The 26,089-nt window shown below is 49.6% G+C and overlaps 1 protein-coding gene across 2 annotated transcripts in view; it reads left to right on the top strand.

Moving 5' to 3' along the window:
• PLXNA2 (plexin A2) overlaps positions 1 to 26,089 on the top strand; it is a 509,765-nt gene that overhangs the window by 449,220 nt on the left and 34,456 nt on the right. For both annotated transcript variants that reach the window (XM_080367686.1, XM_080367687.1), the window contains 6 exons: positions 7,702 to 7,902; positions 9,760 to 9,856; positions 10,219 to 10,412; positions 16,368 to 16,519; positions 19,708 to 19,825; positions 23,450 to 23,586. In XM_080367686.1, the coding sequence (XP_080223812.1) occupies positions 7,702 to 7,902; positions 9,760 to 9,856; positions 10,219 to 10,412; positions 16,368 to 16,519; positions 19,708 to 19,825; positions 23,450 to 23,586 (899 nt within the window). The remainder of the gene's footprint in view (positions 1 to 7,701; positions 7,903 to 9,759; positions 9,857 to 10,218; positions 10,413 to 16,367; positions 16,520 to 19,707; positions 19,826 to 23,449; positions 23,587 to 26,089) is intronic.

Raw genomic sequence — 26,089 nt, 5'->3', positions numbered from 1 at the left:
AAAATATCTTGAATATTCCCTTTTACTCCTGGCCCATCAGAATTCATGTCCCAGTGGGATTCCATGTGTAACGAACTCCCTTTGATGCTCCTAGGAGTCGTCTGCCTTGAGAAAGGAAAAGAGCTCAAAGCCTCAGCCACTCTACAAGGTGATGGGGGAAAGAAAGCCCTTCTTCATGAGCTGTACACTTGCTCCTTGCAGTCTTCTGGCTGCACTGACTGAGCTAAATGCTGCCTTTTTGCTCTGCTTTCCATGAAAATACAACCGAGAGAACAAGCTTTTTTTGTCTTTCTGCCTGCCCTGTCAACAGGAATTGTTTACTAAAATCTAAGGGCATTGCTCGGCAGCAGAGGCGGGTGATGCAGAGGACAGCCTCCAAAGATGGGTCGGTGCTTTGGCAGGGGGTAGCGAGTGGCCTGAGAAGCCACAGGTAAGTGATAACCACAGGCATTTGTGATGCATGGAAAAAGGCGCCCCTTGACCTCCAGAGCGCTGGTTTGCATCATGCTGTTGTATTTGCAAAACTGACAATGTGCAAAGCATGTTTGGTTTGAAGTCATTGGTAGAGAAATACAGAACCCTTCACAGCCTGTAAAGGAGGGATGTCTTCCAGGACGGAGCTGGCTGGCTTTGATATCCTCCATCTGGTGGGACGTTTCTCACATGGGGTAAACCCAACTTTTTTGAGGCTTCTGCCTCCGAGTAGCCAGTTCTCTAGGAGTGAATAATGAGGTAAGCAACTCTATTTGCTCAGCTTTTTCTTAGCCTGAGGCTTCATTTGTCTGCAGAATGTGCCAGCTTGGACATTGCTATCCAAAGAGCAATGGGAAAGTGAAGTTCTGGGGCTGGTGTGCTGCCACAGAAGCAGGGTTTCTCCAAGAGGTCTTGTGGTGTGTACCACTCATTGTCTCACTTTGCAAAGCTACAATATCCTTTGATATCATTTTAATATGTCTGAGGTGGCTGCGTTTGTGAGCGTGTGTGAGGCTTTAAGATATCTCTCTCTAAATGTAGAAAACAAGCAGATGAAGAGGGATGTAGATAAATAAGTACATCCTTACACCCCCATCCTGGTGGACAGTTAGAACCAAATAAATCCTATTAGTTTCCCGGAATGTGGGATCCCATCCCTCTTTCAAGTCTGCTGTGTGTAGATAATGCCATTTCCATGTGTGAGATGCTGTGTCGGGGACAGAGAGCTTCAGATTCTGGGAGTTTAGCACAGAGCCAGATTTCGGCTCTGGTCTGGCTCCTTTAAATTCTCATTGCTTTTACAGCAACACCTTTGCCCCTGGCTGTGCTTTTGGATGCTGAGTGCTTCTTGATGTGCCTTGGAGGAAACAAAACAAAATCAAACCTTCCTCATATCTGTCCTTACAATCCCCACTGTTGAATACCTGAATGGGAACCTCTCTGATGTGTAGGAGATAACTCAGAGCCATATCCAAGTCCACCAAACTCAGCAAATGGCTTTGCTGGGTCACGTCTAACTTCTGAGAGATGTGTTTATCGGAAAAAGTACCAGTAGTAACAAAAAGCCCAGCTGTAGCAAGATTAACTCATCTCAATTTGAGAAGATTGCTCTGAGCTTATTGGCAACGCTTTTTCCATCAGTAGATTTACGGTGTGTATAACCTACAGTGTTTGGTGTTTGGAAGGGGAAAAAGCCATGCAGGAAAGCGCTCCGCAGGGCTGCCGGGGCTGGGAGCAGCGCAGGGAGCCAGGAGAGATGTTCCCACCTGTAACCCAGCCGTGTGCGGGGGGAATTGCTCCTGTCCTCACCTCTGGTACACAAAGGGTTGTTTATGGGGGAGAAATAGGCTCTCCAGCCTTCCTACATTTGCATGGCTGTAAATATCACGGTATTTCATAAATTAATGGTGAAGACCTGGGTTACAGCACGCGCCTACAGCGCAGAGCTCAGGACAAAAGGGCATCGGGTAAGAATTTACCAGTCAGAAAAAAGTCTCGCTTCAGTTGCCTTTCTTTTCATGTCTGGTTTCTAAGGAGCAAGGTCTGCTCTCCTTTCCAGTAGCATAAATGAAAAATAATGCGTTTCCATGAGTGACGGGGACCGTAATTTATATCATTGGGAACACAACTGTGAGCCAGGGGTTTACATTCATGTGCCAGATTCATTTATGTTTATAACATTAAAATACGTGTGGCAAGTTAACAATTGCGGAGCATTTTTGTTGTTTCTTTTTAAGACAAAAAGCACAAAAACATTGTATTTTCTTCCATTTGCACTGAATCCTGTAGTCAAAAGAAATGCCTGCCATTTCTAGGCAATTTTTTCCAAATAAGAGCAGGAAGATTTGACCTACTAAAACTGCTCTGTTAAACACAAATAATAACCATGGGTGCTCTGTTCTACTTCAGAGACAGATGGGTATCGCGGGTAAAAGGTATTTATAGACCTTGGAATCTTTGAGGCTAAAAAGTATTGGAGAAGCATAAAATGTCTTCGTAAATTGTGTGCAATGATACTTCATACGCAGATTATTCCCTGAGAGTCTGTGCCACTCATGTGTCGGAGTCTTGTCTTTCTCCAGCAGATCTTCTGATTTGTGTTTATTCTGGTGTACACAAGTCAAGAAGGATAATGAGAGGATTCAGCGTGTGTTTGTTTAGCGAGAGGAGGCAATAAATGGCCTTTCTAACTCACTGCAGGATTTACTTCTCATGAATTAAAAAACAAAGTAAACTGATTATGGAACAAATTGTATATTCCACTGGCTGCAGTCTGCCTTTTATTCTGTATTTTCTGGATGCTCAGCTCTTCCTGGCACTAGCTTGGGGAAGCACAGAATCGAGCACCCAGACCCGAGCCCTACAAACCAGGGATGCTCTTGTTGTTCGCCACCACGAGAAGACCTTTGCCACAGCCACACAGCTCCAATCCCAGCAGCAGGACTGGCCCTGCCAACCGCTTCCCAGTTCATCACAAATTCCTATAAGGTGAATTAACATCGACAGAGGCGTTGCTAAAGCTGCTGATATATCCCTAACGAAATAATTTGTCTTGCCACTGCCTTTTAGATCAGGTAGAAGAGGTGGTGAATGGACAAAGCAGCCTGCAAGGCTTTCATACGGCATCACCCCCCTGCAGCTCTGTGTGTGCAGTGTGGGACTGCGGTGCAGCACCCCCATAAGACCGATCCCCCCACACACCCCATGGGAATGCCTGTGTGTGCAGGGACGTAGGTGTACATCACTGCGGCAGCGATTTAAAACCCACGTAAATAAAAAGACCTGCAAGCTGAACAATGAGCCTGGATGGGAAATGGCACAAAGAGGGAGGAGAGGGCTTCCAGCAGCGCTTCCGCAAGGCGTGCGGCGTCCGAGCAAGACCCATGCCTTCCGCCAGCCCCTGCAGCTCTTGCGGCTTCACTCATTCATCTGATAAATTCAGCAGCAACTGCCAGCAGCAATTGTGGCTCCCCACCAGTGCTCTGGGCTTTCAGTTGTGTGGCATCTTCCTACATGTTGCTCCATCCCAAAATGTATATCCCCTTATTAGTGTGATCACTGTAGCTGTCAGCCAGCACAGAGGGGCTGCCTCTCTCGGTGTTTCCCCGAGTGATGTGCACTCACAGGCTGCATGCCTGTTTTTTTCACCAGAATCCCAATGTGACATTTTCCTCTCGCTGAAACCAAAGGGAAAAAAAAAATAATCTATTATTTCCTACTCATCTCTAATGATGGCAGAACAATTTTTGCTACCAGCATTTTCAGCACTGGAGACCAGGTTTGAAAATGTGAGTCCTTTCCCATGTCTCTAAAGGAAGAAACATTTCTTCAACAGTCGTCTCACGGCCGGCAGTGGCCAGGAGGGATAATGGTCCATAACATATTCATTATTTTCAGGACTGTGCACTGAGGTTCTCCCACTGGTAATGTGACTGGAGATTTTTTGTTTTCAATCATAGTGTGATAAAAGATTCTGTGGCTCCAGGTTGCTGTTCCTCCCAAACACGAGCTTTCCACAGAGCTGGGGACCTCTCTGCAGTGGAGCCGTTTGTCTCCCGTTGGTCCTCGATATGACTTTGAGGTTAAATGCAAAACCTGAAACGCAGCCAGATCTGGAGCAGAAGGTGGTATAGGTGTGCAGTGTGTAATGTGCATGCAAAGTCAGCTCGGAAGAGCTGGCAGTTGGATGGAGAACAGCATGAATCTTAGGAGGTTGCTGGTGATGGTGTAGAGGCTGAGCTGGGGGTTGGATCCATGATCTCAGGGTCTGCAGGAACCTCAGGGCTGAGCTTCACGGTGGCATTCCCTTCCAGCCTGTAAACCTGCTCCACTGCAGAAAAGGGCTTTTCTTTCCTTGCCAGCATAGCCCGTTTTCTGGCTGTCGGAGTTTAAAATCGCTCTTGGCTGTTAATCCGTGAAAGTTCCTGTTAGAAATAAAATAAAAAATATATAAGGAAAAGTGCTACTAAAAAGGTTTATGAGGCAGCAGTTTAAGCTACTGGCTTCTCCAAACTGGGGTAGCATCTGTTTCTCATTTACAACTTGCCTGAGCCAGTAGCAAAACAACATCCCATCAGTCTGGCTGTGAGCTGGAGAGGGAGCGCGGCTTGGCGTGCTTGGTGGTCATTAGTGAGAGATGGGGATTTTCTCCCTAAATACACCGTCCTAGCGGGAGCCTGCTGAGGATGGCTCCCGTGCTGCCATCCGGATGATTTCCCTCACTTTAAAGGCAGGGTGGCAAAGGGCTTAGGGTGCCACTCTGGGATTTGGCAGCGGGAAGGGAGACGTCAGTCCATTTTTCTCTAGAACTTCTACTTTAGCTTGGGATTAATCATTTAACGTCAGATACTTACAGGTACTTAGGTACCTAGTTCCATTAGATCAAAGCAAATCAGAGCTAAACAGAATGTAAATACTTCTGATGGTCAGAGCCTTTGTCTCTATGTGTTGCAGTTCCTGGTATATAAATCAAGGAAAAACTGTATCTCCCGGTGTGTTACGAAGAGATAATGCTTACAGTGTTGACATCTTACGGGAGGAACGTCACACAATTACCAGGCATTCCCTAGGTCTTTTTTTTGCGGTTTGTCTCAAGAGTTTCATTTACACACCTAGTTTGTGCTCATGGGGAGCTGGAGATCTGCTCATCTGTGGAACGATGTTTGCAGGGAGAGTTTCCTTTTATTTTGCATACAGCATCTTGCATAGCAAAGTCTTGAGCTACTGCAATATTAAAACTTGCTATTAAATTACAGTTGCGTTATTTTGGCCAGATAGTGGCAGAAGTGGAAACAAATCATGCTTCTCTGTACTTAAGGCTTTAATTGCTGTGCTTAGTTTTCTGAATATATATATAGTTTTGGAGGCAGCAGCATTTTGCTCTTTTCTTTGCTCCTTTATTGCAATCACACAGATGTTTGAAATATTTTCACATGGTTTTCAATGGAATATTTAATAGACCGCTTCCGGTTTCATGTTGGTTTGTACTCTTGAAAATCAGGCTCTTTTCAGGGACTGAGGAACTATCCTTACACGTTTTTTCACTGCCTCCTACTGAGAACTCCTGAGCCTTAACTTGTTTATAAAATGACTATCAAGGATGAAGTACCATCTTTGACATCACCTTTATTTAATGCCCTGAGGTCAGTGTTTGAAGCCTTTGGGGTTCAGGAAAGAGGCTGTTTAATTCCTGCAGTGGATGGTGAAGCTCCCATCACACTGGCCTCGCACTGCAGGAGGGGTCATTCGCAGCTCAGCTGCCTGTCATCAGCCAGCCTCATGCCTGGCGTTGCAGGAGCAGGACCTGTTTAATCTCCTTATTCATACAAGAGGCTCCAGTCCTAACCAGGAAAGCCCTGAAGTGAAATTTCTTTTCACTTTTGTTTTGTCTCAGCCCCCCACTCCCTCCCTTCTCCTCCTCTGGACTCCGGCTGAGCAGCCTCTCCTTGCTCCTGGAGCTCAGCATCTCTCGCCGGTTCTGGTTGCCTCCCAAAATGCTTTTGCTCTGGCCTGGCAGGGTGATTGATAGTACCGTAAGGCTCTGGCTGTAATACACTCCTGAATTTGCATTTGCCTCAGAAAAAATGCATTCCTGGAGCAGCTCCCAGTTGCATCCCAGAGGTGTGGAAAGACTTTGATCTGCAGCAGGAGCCACTGCTGTCACCCGCTTGAGTCACTGAGCTTGGCTAGGACATCACCTTCCTCCTGCCCAGGGGGCTGGCAGGGTCCCCTGGGCAGGCTGGCAGGCTGTTTGCTCTTTGCAGGCTAATGTAAAAGGGCTTAGGGTGCCTGAAGGGCAAGTGTCCAGGAGAATCAGAGGCTTACGGTTTTGAAGCCCCGGGAGCGTTGTGAAGGAGACAGAGACCCAGTGTCTCGGGTCCCAGGGGCCTCAGAGCCTGTTTGGCACCTTTGGGCTGCCCTTCCTCCCCCTCTGATGGTCCCTTCAGTGAACACCCAGTGGCAGGAGCTCTGCAGGTGCCATCATGTGTTGGTAATTTTGCTGTTTTCACAGTGCATGAAGGGATGTGTGGCACTCCCATCACGCCCAGCATCCATCCCACTGATACATACTGAGATCCAGTTGTACACAAATTATTTAGCTTTTGCTTCAGTCCTCTCTCCTCTGTGAGAGATCCCTCCTTGGTATCAGCTCCTCGGATCTAAGGATGACCACTCCTAAAAGTGGTAAGACCTTTACAAATGCTGTTTGCTGGAGGAGGCGCTGAGTTTATTGCCCGTGCCAAACCCTTTGCTGTGATTCCTAAAAGAAAAGGCCAGTCTTGTAGACTAGACAGTATTTCAGAAAGCCCACGGGGATCAGGATTAGGGTGCTTAATCCCATCTGTGAAAACCCCATCCCTACTCTCCTGGATACCGACTGTGACCAAATCCTCCCGTCCTTGGATGTCCTCCACTTCCCAGAAGCACAGAGCAGGGAGGAGCGTTGCTTTAGAGATCCAAAGGGCAGTTCAGGTCCCGGTGCCTTGCCCAGCCGGCCAGCGGAGGCACGCATCCCACCCAGGCAGTCCTCAGCTAAGGAAAAAACTGTGGGAGCGTGGCAGTGAGCTGGCTGGGCATCTCAGAAAGGCCAGAGATGTGGGAGCACGGTAAGGGGTGAGAGCAGATAGAGCAGAAATTAACATCGCCTTGGAAATTAGTGGCACACTGGCGTAATTTTACTCAGCTAAAGTAGAGCGGAACCGTACCTGGTAGCGAGAGGGAAGTGCATCCCATGCTGCTCAGTCTCGCTCCGAAGCAGCACACAGCCAAGGGGTGTAAGGAGTGAAATGGGATTAGGAGGGGGCCCAGGGAGTGCAGCCCATCGCCCTCCTGCAGCAGCGGGGCTCAGGCAGAGCTGGAGCAGCTGATAACGCGCTGTCGCTGCTGTGGGAGGGCAGGGCGAGAGCTTGTGTCTCCGCAGATAAAACTCCAGCAAGCTCAGAGCCGGGAGGATGCTTTCAATTTATTCCCCGAAAAGAGGTGTTCCTTCTGTGGCTGCGGTGAGAAAATCAGCGCGGGTCCCTGAGAAGGGGGGCTGTAATGGGGGTTTCTTTATTTCTGCACTTCACCTGCAGCTGCGAGGGTGGACTGAGAAGTGGCTGGTCCTGTGTGCTGAGGATGCTCTGGGACATCAGCCCGGCCACCGGAGCAGGTGGGCTGAGACCTGGCCAGACCTGCGGACACACCAACACCACCATAACCTCCCCCTCTCTCTTATTGCTCCCCCAGGACTGTCCTCAGCTCTTCCCCACAGAGGAGATCCTGATCCCGGTGGGAGAGGTAAAACCCATCACACTGAAGGCGAGAAACCTGCCCCAGCCCCAGTCCGGCCAGCGCGGGTACGAGTGTGTCCTCAGCATCCAGGGTGTGATCCACCGCGTGCCTGCCCTGCGCTTCAACAGCTCCAGCGTCCAGTGCCAGAACAGCTCGGTGAGGGACCGGGAGGGGACCTTGGCAAAAAAGTGCCCCAAATGGGTGTCAGCTCCAAAGAGCTGCGAAGGGGCTGGGCTCAGCGACGGAGCTGATGGAACGTCTTGGGGTTAAACTAATCCTGAATTCCAGGTGGGAACCCGCCGTGGGCATGCAGCGTGTTTCATTATAGCACCAGCTGGGAGAAGATCCTTTATCTGGCAGCTCCCTGTCTGACTGTGGGGGGTCAGCAAGGGGTAGGGGAGGAGGAGGAGGAGATGCACGGAAGGTGTTAAGGCAGGCTAATTTACACGGGGGAGATAAGGCGAATCACAGACCCCCTTATCAGGGAGCTGTCGAATTCCAGGTCACGGTAGCTGGATGAATACAGTAATGCTGAAAAGCAGCGTGGTGCTTGGAAGGAGGGGGAAAGGAAAACTGCCAGGGCAGAGAGCACAGCACAGCAGAGAGAGGGAAACTGAACGATTCTGCCGGAGAAGCAGGCAGGGGAGGATAGCGCTCCTCCATGGGATGGGGTTAGCCCTGCCTGTGGACCTGGCAGAATTTTACCCCAGAATACCCAAAGTCACTCAGGGATGCTGAGACGCATATGGTGAAAGCGAGCCAACCCTCCGAGCTGCAGCCCACGTCTGGGTCTCACATGGCACCATCCTCATCTGGAGGACGGGCAGGGGAGGGCACGGTCCTTCCCCTCCTCGCCGTGCATTCAAAGAGGTCCACAGGCAAACAGGGCATGTTCAGTTTGGTTTAGGCAGCGGAACAGGGTCTGCGTTAATATTCGGTACAGATGGTCTTAAATTGTTAATGACGTTTTGAATTTTTAAAAATTTCACTGGGTATTTATATATCACTGGTTGTCTTTGGGCCTTGCAGCTTGGTGGATAATAAATGTATTAATACTGTATAGTACTTTTCCTATCCAAAGTGATTTATAAACATTAGAAAAGCACTTTTATTCCTGTTAGGCTAATAGGAAGTTGTAGGTGGAGAATGTAAGGGCAATTCTGTGCTCACAGCTCTATCATTTGTACAGAAGAGCTACTTTCACATTAAGTAAAACCCAGGCAAGGTGAATCCATACAACCAAACGTAAGTTAAAACCATACACAACTATTGCATGGGGACAGTCAAAGCAGTCTGCTTTGGTTTAATCGTCATTCCCTCATCCCAAAGAGGATGGCAACGTTCGGTCACCTTTTTAAGTCTTTTTAGCAGCTCTTGGTTGACTTACAGAGAGCATCAGAATGAGGCCTCCTTGGTGCTAATTGTGATAAGGGGAATTTCAGAATACACCGGGAATTTGCCTAAAGCATCGGGATTCACTCAGCCGTGGCCCTCAGGAGATCCATGAGAAGGTCAATAATTCCAGCCAGTGCTATCCTAGGCTAGGCTGAAGTACAGAGTGGGAAAGGACCTCCCTGCACTGTCTGTTTTCCCTCAGCTGTTGCCTACTTCATCAGGCAAAGCTGTGCAGCATGATTTTTAAGCTCCCAGTCACACTAGGGTGCTCAGTGACTGTATAAGAAGATAGCCTGAAGGCAGCAGTCCTTCCAGTCTGATTAACTGGAGGGGGCTGTATTGATAAGCTAGAGACTGAGTGACAAGAGCAACCACTGTGAGTGGAATAATTAATCTATTACCTCTCACAAGGACTAGATCTGATTTAATTATCTCTTCCTGGTGAGGAGGAGGGAGTCAAAGCAGGACTCTGGAGGTGAAGTGTAGAAGTGTGGTGGTTCAGACATCAGCACATGTTTTTAAGCAGAGAATAATCATGGTTTCTGAAAAAAAAATCTTTTCTTGTTAGTGTCTCTGACACATCCTCCCAAGCGTTTCATTCTCGATCTTCTCCTTCAGTATCTCTATGACGGGATGGACATCAGCAATTTGGCGGTGGACTTTGCTGTGGTTTGGAACGGGAACTTTGTCATTGACAACCCGGAGGATCTGAAAGGTAACGGCTGCTTGAGTGGGCTTTCAAGTCACGGGAAGGAGGGAGGCGATGGGGGCTGGAAAGCGGTTCCTGGGGCAGAGTGGCGTTAGCTGCCATCACTTTGGCCACAGGCAGAGATGTTGTGGTCCTGGTGGAACTTGCTTTGGATGAGAGCAACTCGCTGTGAGCAGCGCTATCAGTGGAGGACTGGGCTCCACTGGTACAGCCTTGGCTTTGGAAGCCACATGTGCAAATCCACTCTGCAGCTTGTTAAGTCAAAACTCCACAGCCGCCTTTGCTTCGAAGTCCAAGAGCAGCTGTAGTGCATGTGAATAGCCCAATTCCTGACCTCGTCCTGAGTGCCCGTCCCCTCTTCCCCGCAGTGCACCTCTACAAGTGCTCAGCCCAGCGCGAGAGCTGCGGGCTCTGCCTGAAAGCCGACCCCAAGTTCGAGTGCGGCTGGTGCAGCGGCGAGGCCAAGTGCACGCTGCGACCGCACTGCAACGCGCTCCCCACCCAGCCCTGGCTCGACTGGTCCAGCAGGAACGTCAAGTGCTCCAACCCTCGCATCACCGAGGTAAGAGCGCGCATCTCCGGCCCCTTCTCCTTACCCCGGCCAAAGTGGATTTGTGTCCGCCTCCCTCCCCACTGAAAACCCGCCGTTGTGCATCCCATGCTGAAGAACAGGGACTAAAATGCTCCACTACGTTCTGTGAAATTGCTCTGCAGATCTGCCGGCACGTGGTCAGGGTGTGCAGCCCACTGCCCCGCCACGCAGCTCTCACTCACCGGCGATGCTACCAGCACCGGGGTGACCGCTATGGACTGTTGCAAGAATGCTAATTAAACTAGGGAGCTAATTAGTCTATAGCTGGTGCTTCTGATGTTTCTGTTCAGACCACTGAGGGATGCAAAATGTCTCCCACGAGCATTTTTACCAGTGAAACTGCACTCAGTCTGTTAACGTTACTATTAGGAGTGACACTCGTATCAGGTGGGAATGAAAGAAGATTTTGGTTTCTCACTTAATTAACTCCCCTAAAAAAGCCTCCCTTGCCCTGAGCATGCATCCATACTGCAGGAGGTGGAGGTGTGGGTGTAAAACGGTGTTGGATCAGAGTAGCCCGTTGCACTGATGCTCGTGGCAGGGCAGGAGCAGGGCTCCTTGGCACATAAGCTTTCTGCCAGCTGAATAAGGATCCTAGTATGTGTGGAAGTTTCCTCTTAACTCAGCTGAGTTTCTACACCAGCTTAACTAAACTTGGCTCATGCTCAGCCCCCCTGGGAGGAAGGCATCGCCCTCCTTTTGATGGAGGAGGCGAGGACAAGGCAGAGGCTAGTGGGGCTGTATCAGGGCTGGGGCTGGCGGGAGGAGGACGTTGCTGAGGAGGGTCTGTCCATCCCGCAGGGACGTTACCAGGCTCTTGGTGCTTCTTAGACCTTTTGTCCAGCTGCATTACATTTTTGATGGGCAGGTGTTTCTCTTGTGCAGTGTTCTGTAAGCTGCAGAGTGGAGGTGGCGGTGGTGCTGGCTGTGCAGAGGCGTGAGAGCGTTAAGAAGTGCTGAGAGTCTGTCCTTCCCCTGTTTTGTTGGTTGGTTGGTTTGGCAAATCATACCTATCTTCACAGAGAGATGCCTTAAAGGCTTGCCTGGATACTCACCCTGTCCTGCCAGCAGTCAGAAACCAACGTTTTCATATCTGAACACCGTTCTGCTTGCACGAGGTTACGCTACAAGATGCAAGAAGGAAAACAGCCTCTGCCTGAGATTTTCTTTGCTGTAAACTGTTCAGACAGTTTTAACATTGAATAAGTCTTAGAATGATTTATTTACCCCTCCTTGAGGTAAGCAGAGAAGGGGAAAAACACTGCTGCAGCCACCAAGTGACTTGCATCTGAGCCCTGCCAGGCTGGCTCTGGCGGCTGGCTGCGGGCATGGCGCTGCCACCAAGTGTCTTATCACTGTCCAGCTTGAAAGCAATACTTTTGGTCTCTGTCCAAAGAGAAAAAAGCAGAGCTTTGCTGTTACAGATTTCTTGTCTCCATAACCAGGTCTGTGTCTCAGCCTTCGAAGCGGGAGGCACGGGGTGCCTCGCCAGGGGATGTTTTAAGTCTCAGGAGATTGCCCTGAGTGGATCTGGAGATGAGAGGAATCGAGTCTGTGCTTTCATTGGCAGCTGGGCTTATTCCACAGTGAGAGTCAGCGCTAGAAAATACAGATTTCAGTGGGATGTATCGTCCCATGGCCTCTGCTGACTCTGACGGTGCTGTGAGCTGTTGTGATTTTATTACAGGTCTTGCAGTGTTTGGTGGTTTTCCTCGAACTCCACCTCTTGCCTTTCTCCTTATGTATTCACAGCTTTTTTGTTTGGGGTTTTTTTTTGGTTGGTTTTTTTTTTAATGTGAAAGTTTGCAGTTTTCATTGTTGTAGAAAAAGAAGGGGGGAAGCAGAGGGAACTAGGGGCCTTGTTTGTGCACTTTGAGATCCACCGATGGGAAGGGCACTGATAGGGCTAAAAACTCTTCTAGAATTTTGCCAAGTTCTTGAGCAGTCATGTCTGTAGAAAACAGCAAAACCATAGAAACCCTGTAGGTTCAATATTCCTGAACCCAAACCTTTCAACAGCACAGATTAAGCTCTTTCAGACTTTCCCTCCAGAAAAGTATATGAGATCGTCTTGGAGATCATGAGACCTTTACAGCCTTCGTTGCTGTTGGTTCCTTCTTACTGGCATCCCAGTTTTTTCAGTATTTTGGGTACCATTTTGCAATGTGCAGTGCTGCAGAGCTCTGTGCTGAAAGCTGGGAAGGGACCACTGTGCCCTGCTGGGACCAGCCTGCTCTGGGTGACACGTTCTCCATCCTGCGTGCACCAGCATTGAGAGACTCAACTGGGGAGCAAGCATTTGGTCTCCTACTGGGGCTTGCATTGCAGCCTGGATCACTCAGATTAAAAGAGCCTTTAATACAGGCTGGTTTCCACTCCTTTCGCTTCATCTGCCCAGGTTCGCGCTTCCTGTCAAGCTGGAGGTCAATGGCCTGACTCCCAGGCACCAGTGCCTTCAGGGGATGCATAACGAGTAGGACGAGATTGTGTTTTAATAGTCGTAAAAGTAAATGAGCAGTAGGATATAGGCAGTCCTTTTCTCTTTCTGAGCAAGCGGCCCAGCTGTCACCGACAGTGTCCCTTTAACAGCATAAAACTTCCACACGGTCTGTGGTCTTAGCAATAAATAAATAAAAATCAGTTTTCTTGCGAACAAGCGGCACTCTGATCTCCTATTCATTTATTTGCAGGCCTCATTAATATAACATCAGTGCAACAAACAGCTGAAGGGGGGGGGGCGGTGTCAGGCTGAATAATGGAGTTGCTCTGCTGAGATAACAATTAGGTTCTGAATGTGCTATCAGCTAAGGCAGAGACAAGGAGGGATCATGCCGGGATGACAATGCTTATGTGCTGGTTCCCTGCTGGGCTCATCAGTTGGGATCCAGCTAGCTTAGAGCAGGATGAAAAAAGACAAAGAGAATGAAGGTGGATGACATTTCGGGAGGGGGCAGCGGTTGTGCCATTTATTCTGCAAGGCGGCCGCTCTCTCCGCACCCTGACAGATGCCAAGTGGCCGTTGTGCAGAAGGGTCTGAGGCTGGCGGCTTACCTCCAGCTCCAGAAGGAAAGCCCTGGCCGACTCACAGCCAGCCCTAGGTCTCCCCATCTCATGCACAAGCTTCTTCTGGCAGCTAAATGTCGCTTTATGTCAGCGAAGCTGAACTGTGCAACTGGCAAGATGTGAGGCTGAGAACATTTATCCTGTATCATTACAGCAGTGTCTTCTGCAGGCTGGGGAGGGAAGTGTGCTAGCACCGTGTCAGAGCTCCTGGGTGCTTGGGATCCATGGATTCCAGCCTTGGTGATCCCTGGGTTCCCCCTAACTTGGCTTCAAGAAAGAAGCAGCAACAGCAGAAACACAGTGGTGCATCTGCATGCCTGACGTGACGTGAGGGTGGAGTGTAAAGGTGACCAAGCTCCTACCACCACCCGCTTCACCTCTGTGTTTGGATCCTTTCTGTGAATAATACAGTGTTTCACACGCACATAAATCCTCTCCCTGGGCAGCAGGAACATGCTTTCCTAGAGGCGGTGGATTGCTGATTTTTTTCGTGCAAGGCGAGGCTGATGCAGAGGGGAGAGATGACCTGCTCAGATTAATCTGGGAGAGGAGCAAAACTGCTCTCACTGACTTCAAAACTGCTTCAGTTTTGCAAACAACCTAAAAAACTTCCAGCAGAGGTGCAGCCCATTAAACACTAAATGTACAATTCCTGGTAATGGCCTTGTTTTCCTCAGCTGCCCTTTGTGGGTTCTTCTGATCCTCCACAGAATGAAAAGCCACTCTATTAAAGCACATTTCTTGAAATCGGGGAGCTTTCCTTCCTAATCCTGCCTGTCTCAGACCAGAATTCTGGGCTCCCCAGCACCACCCAGCACCCACTGCCAGCAGCATCCCTGGGCTGAGGTTGCTGGAGGTGCCCGGCTGTGCATCTGCAGCACGAGGTGACCCAGGGGTGCTGCCTGGCCGGGTGCTGCTTGCAGGGCTCGCCAGCACTCACTGCAACGGGACCTTTAAGACTTATCTTCTTTTTGTGATTTTGACTGAATCTCTCCAGCTGTAATTAATTGAATGCATCTGTTCTAACCCTGGGGCTGCTTTATGGCACAGTTACTTCAAAACTGTTCAATTAGTGGCCACTAAAATCTAGGTCGAGTGGAGCTCCATATTGGGGATTTTCCAGGTCAGGACATTTTCAAAATACAGAATCAGCGCGGCTTTGTTCGAGGAGGCCGGCTGGCTCCGCTGGTTGTAGTAAGGTCAAGAAATGGCAAACTGTGACTTTTTTTGAACAGCGATAAGACAATGAGCCCGGCGGTGTAAGTGCTCCAGCAAACACATTTTAACGTAATCTAGAGCTGCAAAGGACAGTTGTAACTGTCAAGTATGTGAACTGCCGAGTCCAGGTGATGCCCAACTAGCGACATAAACGTTACCAGTGCAGGCCTTCAGGACTCGGTGTAATGCACTACTTAATCTTCTGGTGTCTTGTATGGGCACAGAGTGCTTCATGGAGCTAAATGATACGAGACATGCTACGCCATCTAAGTTACAGAAAACAGCAGCACAACGGAGTGTGTAGTGAATAAATTAGAAACCTCAGTCAAGGGGAGGGGGAGGTAGAAATTCAATCATAGGCAGAGGAAGGAGGTGGTGGTTGGATGTACTAGGCAGGTCCTGGCTCTGCTGGTTGTGCGCAGGATGCTGAGCCCAGCGTGTCTGGCCAGATTCAGTAGCAGCACCTTGAATGGGAGCAGAGATGGAGAGCAAGAGATGAAGAGGTGTAGCAAGGGAGAAGGGAAGTGGCTTCCGCTGGGGTCTGAAGCACGGGGAGGGGCTGAGGGGAACTTGGTGCCACAGAAGTAACGGGGAACAGGGGTGGCCTGATGGTGTTAGCGGTTCATGTTGGGTGGGAAGGGGGAGACGTGTCCCATGGCGTTGGAGAGTGCGGGGGGTCCCACAGGGGCTGCTTTGGGGCAGGCTCGGGCTGCCGGGGTGCACTCGGGCTGGGGCTGGTGTTTTGCCTCCTTCCTTCCCTGCTCACGTCCAGGGAACAGCAAGCTCTTAAGAAAGTTAAAAGAAAAGCAGCCATGCATCTGTAACTGCTAAGGAAAACATTTTGAAGAGCTGAAGTCTTTTGCCAAAGACAAGAGTGGAACAAACAAGCGTAAACAAGATTTATCTATTCAATTAATTAAATTGCATTATTACAGATTATGTTTATTTATTAATAACAGCTGTAGCATGGGGAAGATTAGTAACTCACCCAAAAGCAACAGCAGACCAGTGGCAGATTCAGGACAACTATTTGAGAGTCTTGGGTCCAAATTTTGTGACTATATGTTATTGTAATTTATACTCCTAATTGAAGAGGATATTGTCCTTAATGAGAGTCTATAGAAGCAGAGATGATTATGGCTGAGGCAGGCTATAAACAGGCAGCTTTAAAGCACAGATCTCACTCTTTAACATTTATAAGTCATTTGAGGTGCCAACTTACTAATAAAATGTGACATTAACGTTCAAGAGAACAGCCAAGGCAGAAGCTGAAGTTCTGCAAAGCAACAGGCTGCTTCTGGAAGGTGACTGACCATCTTCTGTATGTATAAAAACGGAGCCAGTCCTACCCTTCTGCAAGGCTTCCTGGGGGGTGGCATTGCCCATGCCTCTTGGCCAGCCCAGGGACCTCAATGTCCTCTCTCGGGCCACGGCACAGATGGATTTCAGCTTCTCCTTGGGCTTCTCCAAGACATCCAGAGGTGTCACGAGAAGGTGGCGCTGGCCTGGGTTTGGCAGTTGGAGCACTCGGTCTCCCCGAGCAGCCTGCAAAGCAAACGTCTGTTTCCAAGTCAGATACGGGGTTGAAGAAGCATGGGTGTTGTGGGGCCACCAACTCAACTTTTCTGTTTTGTTTCCCTCTAGATCCTGACAGTGTCAGGCCCCCCAGAAGGAGGGACAAGGGTGACCATCCGTGGCGTGAACCTGGGCCTGGATTTCTCCGAGATTGCCCATGGGGTACAGGTTGCTGGGGTGCAGTGCACGCCCCTGCCCGAGCAGTATGTCGTCGCAGAACAGTGAGTGGCCTCGCAGACCTCACCCATCCACACCGCGGGCCCCCAGGGCTGGCAAAGCCTCTTCCCTGACCTCCAGCAAATGCACAGGAGGCCAGTAACTCATCCAGACCCTGGGCACCATCTCTCCACCCTTTCCAGCCCTGCAGGAAGGGGTCTGGAGGTGGATGGTGCCTGAAGCAGGGCATGCCCTTCCGACACCAGAGGGGCTGAGGTGCTTGGATGCTGTCTGGGGGGTTAAGCAGCCCTTTAAGCTTTCATTAAGTGTTTTGTTTCCTTCCACACCACGGTTCCTGCTTTGCTAAGCAACTTTTCTGATGAGCACCTTGCTGTTGACGCTGAGCCTCTCTGCCCTCTCTGCTCCCCATCGCACTTGAAATTCAGCCGGCGCTGCCAGCTGCACGCAGCCATTTGTTAGGCGGGTGAGGTGGTGACAGCCACTTAATCCGAATGGGCCTCCACTGGAGTCAATTCATTTATTTCACTAAGAAAAATGTCAACCAAAAATTAGAAAATAGGCATGTAACAGAGGATGGGCAAATAAACCTCCCAAAGTGACACGTGCTCCTGGTGCTGTTTGAGGGGCAGGGGGTTGTTCTGGTGTAGCCAAGGTGCTGAGGGGTGTGTTGGGGGTCGTTTGTGCAGGGCAGGAGAAGAGCAAAAGGTAATGTCTCCCCTTGGGTTGTCTAATCTTTTCTGCTGGGGATCAGGATGGCATGTAGTAGGGCCATGACTGCTCGCAGTGAGAGATGGGGAGCCCAGGTCCCGTGAGCGGTGCCAGCAGTGTGGATCTGCCCCACTTTCAGGATGGTGAACAGAACAGTGAGAACAGCTGAAAGCAGTTGCCCTTTGGTGGTGAAATGCGTTGGGTGGGTCCCAGTCTGATCCCCAGCATAGTGAAAGGACCCGCCACTAGCACATGTTGGCCTTGGTTAGGGTTTTGCTCACTCCTTATCTTTGTTTCCCCATCTGTAAGACAGAAATGACATTGATCTCCCCTTCCAGCGAATCAGTCTGTCATGCGATCACTGGATGAAGGGTTTTACGGGCTTGCACAGTGTCGTTGGTGATGTTGCAGGAATGGCTCCAGCCGCTGCACCAGTGGTACTGTCACTGCTAGCGGTTTGGGCTGTTCTGCTGAGCAGTATTTTGTTTTATTTTATTTTTCAAATAAAGGGTGGAAGAATATAAAATTATCCTCCTTTGATGGTATGAAACCCTGATTTTATAATCATGACTCTAATTACAGCTCTTGAGCTTTCAAAGTTTGTTAACATCATTAAAACATTTACCCTGGGCAGATAACAGCAAGCGTTAGCATGAGAGCTGCCTTTTAAAGATGAATACAGATAAAAGGACCCTCTTAAGGGTTCTGTGGGCAGACTGAATTCCAAGACTGTAATGACTCACCATATGCTCCAGCCACGCAATCTATCAGCCAGCAATTAGGTTAATGTTGGTGAAAGGGCCACTTAGCCCAGCAATCAGCACCCTACAGCTCTGCTGAATGTATCACTTTGTAACAAGGTACCTGCTGGGAATTTGGCTTTTATCAGGAATCGGGATCAAGTGTACCAGGTCACTTCTGCCCTGTCCTGCACCCCATCATGTCTGGTGCTGTATGGCAGCTGCTGCTTTACTGGCAAATAGTTGAGTATTCGGTGTTTCCCCCATGTATAGTGCTTGGATCATCCTTGCTTCTTGTGGGAGAGAATCTCCGCTCTCCTATCCTGCCCATGGAGCGTCAGGAATCACTTCACCTTGCTTTGTTTGCCCGTGAGCTGGCAGGGGCAGAGACTACTGTTCCCAAACCCTGCCTCCTCGCTCTGCTGCCAGTCTGCAGGAGGAGAAGTAATGAAATAGCAGGCAGAGGAGAGATCGGTGCATGGGCAATGTCTGGTTGAAAGGCAGAGAGAGGAGCACGTGGCAGATTAAGGCACACAGCTGAGAAGCTTCAGTTCCTGTTCTCCAAAGGCAGCGTCTCTCTAGGCAACCTGTTTTGATGTGCAGCAGTAAGGATTTTCACATTAGAGCTCTTTACTAGCATGTATGTATTTCATTAGGCCTCCTGGCATCACCTATGCATGTTATCTGCAGGTTCTTTTTTCTTTTAGTCTTTTTATTTTATTTTATTTGTAGTGAATTCAATGCTGCCGAAGGCAGCTGAAACGCTGCCTTCACAAATTAGAGGCTTTTATGCATTTGCACGTGATCAGCAGAAGCGTGAGTGTTGCCCCTGCCGCTCTGCAAAAGCACCTTCAGGCTCACGGGGGAAAGGATGCTCTGGCTCTTCTCTGGTCTCGCTCTCAGGGTGCCGAGATGGCATTGCTGCATCCCCTGCCCCGAGGCAGGTTGCTCCTACCCCCAGGTTTCCAGTGACTGGGGAGATGCTCTTGAATTTGTCTTTCCAGCGTGGGAGCAAGCAGCATCCCTCCCCTTTAGGTACAGCCAGAGAGCCCTGCCAGCTGACGGCCCTTTAAAAACCTCTCCAGAACCTGCTGGCATGCCAGGCACTGGCTTGGGCACATCTCCAGCTGGTGGTACCTGTGCCAGTGCCCTGGGATTTCAGGGTTAGGCACCCACAGGGCGATCTGTTGTTCCCTATCTGCCAGCCTGGCCAGCTGTGGTTAACCCCAGCAGCTCTCCCTGTCCTTACGCTTGCCCTGCCTCAGGAGGTGCCCGTGGGGCTGAGCTGGACCACGCCAGGAGCACAAGGTCCATCTTTCAGTGCCACTAACTCCTTTTACCAGCATCAGTATGTTCCAGGTTAGCCAGGCCCGGCTCCCCCGCAAAGGCTGCTCTCCACAGCTGTCTCTATCATCCCCAAGCAGGTTTCTCCATTTTTGATTAACTGGGAGACTGCAGTGTGAGCTGTTCCCTTAATGAACTCATCTGTTACTCTAAGGACTTAGCACTCACTTTGCTACTGGCTAATATATTGCCATTAGTGCTCTGCTTTGCTCCGGAGTTTACAGCTTGTAATAATTATGTCTAATTTTGATTTTTTTTCTTTAAATTACTACATGGGATAAAAATAGACTCAGTAATTAACTTCTTCCAAAGAGGTAGATATCAAAGTTAAAGCTGGGGGGGAGGAAAGAAGGAAGAAAGCAATCCAGCCCTGCGTGGAGCTACACAGGGCACTGTTGGCACCTCCTGCCAAAGCCTCCCTGCGGCATTTCTGCTTCCAGGATCGTCTGTGAAATGGGGCAGGCGCTTCCAGGGATCAGCTCCGGCCCAGTGCTCCTGTGCATCGGAGAGTGCAAGCCAGAGTTCACGGCCAAGTCCACGCAGCAGTACATGTTTGTGGTGAGTGTCCTGCCGAGGCGGGGGGTGGGGGCAGCACGCGTGCCCCACGGGGACAGCCATGACGCTCTACCAGTGCGCGTCAGATGCATGGTTCAACACCAGAAGACAATCCCAAAATTGCCATCTTTTTTGCTGATGCTTTCCTCACTGCATTGCACAATTTTTGGTAGCCCACTCAACAAGCGCCGTTTTCAGGGTCTGGAGCTCACACAGGGCTACAGGATAAACAGGATTTAGGTGGGAACCTAAACCCAGGGCTCCCACAGCATTTGGTTGCAACTTTGCACCTCCAAAATAGTGACAGCCTTCTCTAAATTGTTAGGCTCACTTACTCCTTGCAACGCACATTGTGGTACTCCCAGGAGGAGCCTTGCACAAAACACAGCTTTGTTCTGAGGAGTTTCTGTGCGTGAGGAATTGTCGAGGAACTGGAGTCAGTGCACAAAATTTTCCTGTGTTTGTAATGAAGGGACATTGTTACTTTGGTGCTCAGTTAATGGGACCAAATCTAGATGCTGCTGCTTGCTGGTTTTGCAGATGTTTCTGTAGGTGTGTGTGATACATACAGGCACCAACAGGCCTTTTTGCACGAGCACAGAAACACACCAGGCGAGCAAGCGCCAGAGTCCGTCCTTCTGCAGCTCAGGTACTGAAGTCCTGCTAGAAACTTCATCGATTGCCTCTGAAACCTAAATATATCTGAGTTAGTTCTGTGTCTATAGGTTTAAATTTTTTTCCCCATGATGCCCTTTGGGATGGAAGGGTAATTCCGCATCCAAATATTCAGGATTTTTTTTTTCCCCCTCCAAGGATGCTGGCTCAGTGTAGGCTTTCTCTGTCTGCCTAATGGAGAGCTGCTCTTTGGGTTGGTGGGCTTCCACTGGTTGAGCAGGTCATTTCTTTTTGTTGTTTAATTAGCAGCCTTTTGGTTCATAAACTTAAAAGCCACAGCTGGGGTTTCTCATATCTCCAGTTTTGCCTAAAAGGGGCTCTTCATCCAGCCACATTGATTTTGTGCTTAGTGGGATCTGTATGCAGGGAAATGCCAGCACTTACTGATTGTCCGCAATTTGTAAACTAATTGAGGGATAAATCAGGCTCGTCCCAGCCACCCTCCCGGTGTTGTCAGCGACACCCTCCCCTGGGATTTCATTTATTCAGCGACATAGCAGGGGTGCAAAACACCACCACATTTTGCTTGAATCTGAAAAGAAAGAAAAGAAACCCCTTTTGATCATCACAGGGCAGTGCCAGCGGGTCCCCGGGTTTGCCATGCTCAAAAGGCAGGTTCCCATGCGACACGGGGAGGGTGCTCTCTTGCTTTGTGTTAAATAATGACCAAGAGCCAGTGGAAGGTAATTGCGGAGATGAACCTTGGAGTAGCACCTTGCAGCAACCCGGTGAGCATACGCCGAGCATTATCAGCCTTTGCATTGTTGCTTCTGATTTCCAGCACTTACCCTGATTATATCGTTTCTTTTTCTCAAGCGTTTAAAACTTCTAGCACATCATTTCCTTTTGTTAGCTGGCCTCTATTTTTCTCTTTAGCACTGCCACAAATTCCATTACAGCTGGTTTATACCTTTAAAGTCAGTAGTAAAATTGATCGGTACCTTAAAGCAGAGCTCAGTTCTGACCCTGAGAGGGTTCATGCCTTAGTGAGCTCATCTGGTGCCTGACACAGCGCAGGAGCGATGCTGTCACCTTAATTACACCTGTTTTATCTGGGGAGGTGGAACCTTGGAGCTACTTTGGATCTGTAAATCTGTCACAATTATCACCAAATCATGAGCTGAAGACAGAAAATTCATATTCAGCTTTCAGGCCCTCATCTGATGCCGGCCTCGCCCCAGCCTTGGGTTATTTTGCAGGTCTCTAGGATGGGCCCCCTGCTCTCCTGTCTTTTCCTTGTTTACAAGAATGACTGCTCGGGGTTATAGCCTGAGTTTCTATTTTGGGCAATGCTTTGAATTTCCAAAGATTTCAATGCTTAGACAAGGTGATGCTCACACCAGAAACGTCAGGTGCTTATAGCCAGGAGGTGCTTATAATTGATTTGGAATGCAGAGGAGGAGGGCTGTGCTGTCCAGTATGTGTGCAGCTCCATCACTGGGGTGTGTGCGGGAACTGCTGGACCTCACGGGCATGTTAAATATGTTAAAGAACTGCTCTGTTCTGTCCCCAGGGTCCCAGGAGCAGACTGGCCCCGGGGATGGGGCTGGAGCGGGGAGGTGGCTGGCAGGGGGCTTTCGCTGTCTGGAATGTTCCCTGCATTGCAGCTTGTTCATAATTCACCTTGGGAACTGTAGCCAGGGCTGGGCTGGAGACTGAAGGAGGTTTTGCATGGGCAATCACACAGTGAACATCCTTTGGAGGGTTTTTGTGTTTTGATATTGCTCCTCTCAGTTGTATGAAATGCTCCCAAGCCTGCCTCGTGTAAAGATTGCCATTACCATTCATATTGTCTTGTATTGCTACTAGCTGGTGTAATCATATAATATCCTCAGCTGGAAGGGACCCACAAGGATCATTGAGTCCAACTCCTGACCCTAGTGAGGATAAGAGCTGTGAGCAGAGCACGAGCAGCTGAAGGACAAATCTTTCCCTCCTGCACCATTATTCCGTAACTACCCACGACAGGGTGGATTGTGTGGTTTTGTCTGGTCTATTCAGGAGTCAGGGTCAAGGAGGCTTTTGGTCTAAGCTGCTCTGGCAAATGCTGTGGCACCCAGAAAACACATGTTGCGTTGTGAAAACAGTAGAGAAAACAGGACAAACTCACTGAGCTGCCAAGCAGGTGGTACCAGGGGAGCAGAGCTGGGAGCCTGCCAGCCTTTGCAGATGAGAGTCATAAAGAGGGTAATGTGAAAGCATTAGCAAAACAATTTGGTAATATCCACTGATTGAAAACAAATAAAAATGTACCTGCTTTCTGCAAATTCTATTAAGGGGGATAAATAGCTATCCTGGTGCAAGGCAGGATAAAGACGTGGCATTGCTGCAATAACATCACCAATAAAATGTCGAGTGGGATCTCAGTTTGCCCACCAAGGATGTCTTTCCATCAGCAACGGGAAACAAGCTCTGCCCCTACAATACTGTCTCTGGTGGTTCATATTAAGCTGGAGCTGATGGTGCTGCCTTTTGTTAAAGCTGTGCGATATTTCCCATTACCAGACCCTGGGGGTCGGGGGGGGGGGGGGAGGGAGTTGATGCTTTATCATGTTGGCAAACATTAAACATTTGGGTTCAAATTTCCATTGTGGCAATTCGCTTGGCTTGGGATATATTTAGTTTCTGAAACTGCAGTGCAAAGAGTTTACTTTTGTGTAAGAACAAAGTTGAAGGTAAACACAGAATTTTGCCAAGGTTAAATTTGCAATCATTTTGCAGAGATGCATCTCTCTTTCAGAACCGGGTTTGAAAATCTAGCAGATTTGTCAGAGGTCCAAGACGCATCCCTATTCTGCTTTTCCATTTTGTAAAAGATATCCCCACTCAGCCAAAGCATGAGGATGCTCAGAGGCTGGTGCTCTCTGGCTGGCACAGCCCCCGGGCACCCTCCCACTGACCGCTCCGCTAGCAGCAGGCAGGAGCTCTGAGTTTGTCCTTTTCTTTCTCCAGACCCCAGCGGTGAGTTTTCTGAATCCCAGCCGCGGTCCAGAGTCGGGAGGGACGATGGTGACCATCTCTGGGCACTACCTGGGGGCTGGCAGCCGCGTGTCCGTGCTCCTGGGAAACCAGACCTGCGAATTCTACGGGTAAGGGGCCGAGCTGGGCCAGTGCTGCCAGGGCTGCACCACTGTGTATCTGCTGCAGCCACGGCAAAAATTCCTCTGGGAACCCCTGAAGGCTCCCATTCCCTCTTTTATTACATGAAACCGTCGTCTCTCTTACTGTGACCAATCCTTGCTTGGCAAGGGGGGGATGGCATCAGTATTAGTGCTGTCTGTTACTTCATTTTAGTGCAGTTACGATGTTAACTGGTCCAAAAATCTTGGGCAAACATCACTGTGATTGTGAAACATTTCTGGTAGTCATCAGTACCTGCCCCCAACCTGGTTGATTCTGAAGAAAATGTGATGTTTATAAGAAACATCTAGTTTTGCTTTTCACAGATCAACGGCTTGAATTACTTCTATTGCAGCCACTGCTGCAGGTCCCTTAACCTCCTAGAAATGGTCTGAGCGAGGGGTGGGCTTCTGCGTGGCAGAACAAACTGAGGATGTGCACACACCTTCTGCTGAGAGACTTGCGCAGCCATCCATCTCCTCTGGGATTTCTATGGCAAATTTGCTTTTTACCCAGCAGTGTAAACACAGAGCTGACATTTGCAGGGTTTAATGGGTTTTCTTGGGGCTTAGTTAAAAAAAGATACATGCAGCGTACATCTGTGTGCATCACATACACATCCCTGCCCCGTACACAGGTGCCCTGAAGCAGCTGGCAGTACGCATTACATAGCGTGGGTGCAGCCTGTGCAGGAACCTAAGCGAAGTGGTGTGATGTGCAAAGGGATTCTGCACGTCAGATCTTCACTCAGGCTTCCCAGGAGGAACCGAGGAAGTTTCTGGGAAAGTAAAGACGCCTGGAGGTGAATTTCTCATCTGGAAGACTGAGAGGTTCTCCGACACGGGAGCTGTGGGCGTTCAGACATGGGACATGTGGGGATATTGGCGGTGCTTATTCTACGTCCATCCTAGAATGGTGCTTCAGGTGGTCTGGCCATGCCAAGGTCTTCAAGTGCTTCAATTCTCCAAGTGCTAAGCACTGTAACCGACCCATCAATATTTCTTCCCATCTCCAAAGCAAAGATGCCAGATTGCTTCCTCAGATGCACACGGGTAACGGCATTACCACGAGCAGACGCAGCCTGCAAACTGGCCTGAGAGCAAAATCAGCCCTGTAATATAATCCCTTAAATATATGATTATATTCAGGCAACCTGCAGTCACTGACCTGCAAAACCTGGAAGAGTTTTCAATTCTCTGTGTGTTCTAATTACAGCAGGCAAGCAGAAACTTAAACAAAGCAAGCGGCAGTGTATGAATGGCACCATCTTTCATGTGGGGTCACGCTGTGCACTTTGTTTTGCTTGGACTGTTTTGAGGCAATGAACTTCAATTGTACTCGAGGGTGTGGGGGAGCCTGATTAGATGAAGCAGTTTCTAATGAGATTCACTCTAATTACAGCTTCCCCCATTCTCCCCTCTCTGATCGGAGGAGTGGGTAGATTCACCATGACGACATAATAATAGCACAGAAAGCTAATTAACTGATCACAGGGAGCTGAGAGCAGCTCTGCCAGCACCGATGCGTCACTCTGGATCTCACGCCGGAGCTAAGCAGGCGCGGTGGAGACTGGCGGGGCTGAGCGGCTGCGCCGGCGCGAGGTGGCAGAGCCGGCAGCAGGCAGGCAGGCAGCTCTTCAGCTGCACGGGAATGCAGGAGAACACTCTGAGAATCAGCAAAAAAGATGGAGAAACACGGTCCTCGCACAAGGATGCCTTCATGGTTAAATTACACCTAGGTGGAAAGTGAGAATAAGATGAAGGAGGAGGAGGAGGAGAGCAGGATGGGGTAGACATGTAATTGCAAGAACAGAAACAGTCACATCCAGTTTGTTTCAGGTATTTTAGGAGGCTGTTTCTATTCCCTCTGTTGTGGTGGATGGGTGTGCCAGGGTGAGAGCTGGGAGCATTGTGGTACCCGCTTTTCGATACCCCCCTGGAATGCCCAGGGCTGAGTAATGTGCCCGTGCTCCTTAGGGAGGGCGAGGAGTGTGTAAGGGCCCTGAAGAGGGGACCATGCAGCATCCCCTTGCCTGGGTACCAGACACCAGTGCTTTGCTGGAAGCAGATGCGGGGCACAGCTGTACTTGAGCCCCAGACACCTCCACGAGTTGCACAGCCTCTGAGGAGGGTGAGGATGGTGAACCCAGGAGTGCCAGTTTTTTATTTAAGTGCCAAACTGTCAGCAAGAGGCTGAAGATCTCCCTGTCATCTCCCCCGTGAGAAGCCAAAACTTACTGAGCCATGGAAACAGCACAGCCTTTTTGGTGAGCCGGCGGCAGGTTTGGGCAGGCGGGATGACCCATGGGTACAGGGACACTGGCCTTCTAGGGATGTCACTCAGGCAGTTTTTGTAGGAACAGTGTCCGGGCTCACCGCAGAGCTGTGGTTCCTCGCAGCTCTGTCCCAGCATTGGAAACAGCACCACTTGGCTCCCATTGCCCTTCTCCATCCATCCACCCGCCGGTGCCTT

This window comes from Falco punctatus (genome assembly GCF_963210335.1).
Source record: "Falco punctatus genome assembly, chromosome: 17".
Lineage (NCBI taxonomy): Eukaryota > Metazoa > Chordata > Aves > Falconiformes > Falconidae > Falco > Falco punctatus.
This window is presented reverse-complemented; position numbering and strand designations above follow the sequence as displayed.